Raw genomic sequence first — 3,973 nt, forward strand, 5'->3', positions numbered from 1 at the left:
CTCGCCTCATAACTCTCCTTTAATGTGCATCATATTATGCATAAAATTACAAAAAAATATGGTTTATGTGGGTAACAGGCACTTGTAATTTTTTGCTAAGTGCACCAAATCTTTGCCAGCTGTTTAGTGAACACATAATCCCACACTAGTGAATAATATCCTGTGCAATTATAAACAGTCTTCATCAACTTTTCTGCAATCAAATAGTCCCAAAACGGTGAAAGATATCCAGTGCAGATCATATTTAGATAAACTCTTCCACCTCAGTGCTCTTCAGGTGTACCCTCGCCTTTTAAGATGGGTCTAGGTTTATACACCAAAGGTCATAGAGAGCTCTTATGCAACCATCGGCTTTCCCCGGGACTCTGCCTCCTCTGTTGGTTTCCTCATATTCTCATGCACTCTTCCAATGCAGGGCTGGATGACTCTCAAAATAAAATAAAGCGATCCTCCATAGTGTAGCCCTGTATATTTATTATGTATTTATACATATGAGTTATCCCTTTGATTATATACTTTGGCAGAGGCAATAAAGTTAAGAAATGCTTTAAACATATTCTACTGTAGACTGGCAGATTCCTGTAATATCGGTAGCAAAAACAACAAACTTGCTCTGAGCTATCAAATTATTATTCGACACAGAGGGCCACAATGAGTATGGAATGTTAAGTCAGCCTACAGATTGTGATTGATCCATCCCATAACCGTAGAGCAGGATAGAGAGGTTCAGTAAATCGGCAGCGAAAAGTATGCAAGTGCCTCATTCCTGCTCTAACATCAAAGAAAGAGAGAACTCCAGATTCATAGTCTAGGAAAACACCAATTTTCTCTGGGGGGGTGTTAAGATGAATTGCTTTCCTTTCTCCTTTGTGGAACGCCCAGTACTCACAATCAAATCTTTTAATGCACCATGATCCACTGGTCCACCCGAGGCGACTCAACTCAGAGTCTCCTTTCCTCTGGATCGATGGGTAAGTGATGCCTATCCACCATCCTTGTACTGCTTGAAGGACATCTACCTCCCAGTAGTGAGTGCCAGAAAAGTAAGAGTCTCTGCTTAGTATCTGCATGAGTTTATCAAACCTTGGAGGGTGGCTGGAGTTAAATTTCCCAAACCAGGCACCGTTTACGGTAAGGAGGTCTTCAGAGAGTCTCAGCTTAGGATGCATTGTATTAGGATCTAATGTTGGACATCTGGCATCTAAAAAATAAATATGTAAAATAAATGATAAGTGTTTCATGTACATAGTACCAGTATTACAGCAGTGGTTGTGGCTGAGACAGAGATAGGGTAATGCTTTGCTGCTACCTTGTGGCCACATGAGAAACACACACGAGAAAAACATTAAAGAAAACCTGGAGGTTGCCATTGCTGAGCTTTCTCATACAATTGCTAGTTGCCTGCCTGTAATACTAATTCTCTGAGTTCAACCCATAATAAGCTACCAACCTGGATGACGCATGGAGCAAATGAAGTCACACCAATGACAGAACTTCTGATCTGCATGCTTCTACTAGATCAGTGGCTCAGAGAACTACATGAACTACATTAGAAGAAAGGTGTTGGGCGCTGGATCCATTAAGCAGTAGGTGTTTTCACTCATAGCTTAGGCAGTGTGGATGGAATCACTTTCCTTAAGCAAACCCCCCCCAGGAATGGTGTTTGGTTTGCGGATCAGCTCTTTGCTTGAGTAGGGACTGGATGTGCAAGGAGGATAGCACCAAAAGCAGAATGTGAAAACTTTAAAATTACACTAAATTCAGGTCTTCAATCTTAAAAATACATCTATGTACCCTAACTATTAACAAAACTGTATCTTATTTGTGTATCACTCAGCTGTAGATCCTCAAACCATCTCTGAATTGGTGCTGACACTATCCTTCTTCCGGAGGGTGGCTACTTTTGTTCCCCATGGTCCCTGTGTGTGTTGTAATGTATCCACCGCTCCAGCTCACTCCTGGGATAGACTACAATACCACGTTTAGTTTACTAATTTTTATTGAGATTGTAGTGCATCATGGGAGTGAGCTTGGAGTGGTGATTACCTTACAACACACACAGGGACCATGAGGAACAAACGTAGCCACCCTCCAGAAGTGATACACAAATAAGATACAGTTTTGTTAATAGTTAAAGGTATTTGAATGTATTTTTAAGATTTAACTCCTGAGTTCAGTGTCACTTTAATTTTCTTCACTTTTGTATCATACAAAGCCAATACGTTTCGGGTGCTGTTTCAAGCGTGTACTGGACTGATAAACTTGGAGGGATCCTGAGGGGTAATTTGCATGATTGCTCCAGATTCCGGTTAACACATCGGTATATTCCCTTTTCATAATCAGATGTATAGAACCAATTGGAGAAAAAAAAATCCAATTATCTTTCTCAAGAGCAGATAAGAATATGAATGCAGACATCTGAGAAGTTACACTTTTACATAAAACTTTTCTCTAGTCTTTATAAACATTCTCAGTTCATTAATACCTGAATCAAAGTTAGCACTCGCTCTAGCTTCTCCTGTTGGAATAAAATTAGCCCTGAAAAATAATAGTGTGATTTTTCAGAATGCATTCACGGATCTCACACCAGGCCAATGTGATGAAAATCATCTAAATTCCCCCTTTTAACAAAAACCTGTGGAAAACTTGGTAATCATGCAAAATGGAAAACTAAAGGGACTTGAGTCCTTTAAACTTAAGGAGTACGCATCAAATTTAAGCATTATGTTTGAATGGGAAACAATGATCATGAAGGTCAAGAAGGATATAGGGGAAGATCATGATAAAAAAATCAGTGAACGTAGTTTTAGGGATTTTAAATTTAAACTAAAAAAGGCTTACGAGCAGAAATCCAGATTATACTGGAATAAAATATATTTGGAAAGATATGTGGAGTGTGAGATTTGCCCTCAGGGGTTGAGACCGCAGATTTTCCCGAATATTAAAAATGTATCTGAGGATTTTAAAAAACAGTGGGAGTATAATTTTAACATCTGTAGCCGCAACATGTTAACCATGTTAATCGACCACTATACAGGGGAATTAAAAACGGCTGATGAAAATCTGAAATCCTTGAGCACTGACTTCGAGACGTTCAGACACAATATGGACTTGAAAATTTAGTCAGTGTCAAGGATTCCAAATTTGAAAGGGATAGAAATGCCTATGCGGTGGGTTTGGCCTACAAATGGGGACAAAAACAGGAGTTGGAGTAGGAATAAAACTACCAATAAAGTGGATTCGTATAAGAACTATAGGGGAGAGGGTGAGGACGCCCAATCAGAGGGAACCGAATCTTGTCCATCCTCCTCTGAGGAAAATGTATTGTCCCGCCAGTTGAAATATAACGCACGGTCCCAAAAAAGGATGCATAGGGGGGGGATGGCCTGGAGAGACACCCGAGTTAGACAGGGAAGACACATGCAGTTCTCTGATAATTCAGAGCCTGACACAAGATGTAAATTGACTCATCAACAAAAAAGTAAACGGGATGAACCTTTTTTAGGGGAGATGGGACTCCCATCGGCCCCGAGGGAAGGGACGTCCCACTCAGGAGAGAGAAAAGAAAAATCAGTACAGGGAACTCAACCAAACATGACAAACACAAAAAAGACCATCCTAGACCAATATCTTCTCAAACGCCCTCAATAAATAGTTTACAGGTTATTAATCTAAGCCCATATACGTTCACTGAAACACAACTGAATCTGATTTCCAAAGGATTAACCTTCTGTCCGGAGGCACCACCAGACAGATTTGGGATTGTTAAAGATGTTAATCTCTTTGCACGTAAGTTGTTACTTAAACAAATACATGACAAAGCAGATTTACCACTGGGAGGCCTACTTAGGGACTGGAATGACTTCTCTAGAAGAGACTACAGAGCACTTAGGGACTTACAAGACCTATGGGAGGAAGGACACATCTCAGAGGAGGAAGCTGAGGAAGAGACCCCCCCCCCCCCACCCAAGGC

At 40.5% G+C, this 3,973-nt stretch overlaps 1 protein-coding gene across 1 annotated transcript in view; it reads right to left on the reverse strand.

Moving 5' to 3' along the window:
• Positions 1-618: 618 nt before the first annotated feature.
• Positions 619-3,973, reverse strand: part of TRIM14 (tripartite motif containing 14) — a 55,150-nt gene continuing 51,795 nt past the window's right edge. The window contains exon 6 of the mRNA XM_018552420.1: positions 619-1,201. Coding sequence (XP_018407922.1) covers positions 666-1,201 — 536 coding nt within the window. The 3' untranslated portion in view covers positions 619-665. The remainder of the gene's footprint in view (positions 1,202-3,973) is intronic.

The sequence above is a fragment of the Nanorana parkeri genome, unplaced genomic scaffold, assembly GCF_000935625.1.
Source record: "Nanorana parkeri isolate BGI_ZX_2015 unplaced genomic scaffold, ASM93562v1 scaffold88, whole genome shotgun sequence".
In the NCBI taxonomy this organism is placed as follows: domain Eukaryota; kingdom Metazoa; phylum Chordata; class Amphibia; order Anura; family Dicroglossidae; genus Nanorana; species Nanorana parkeri.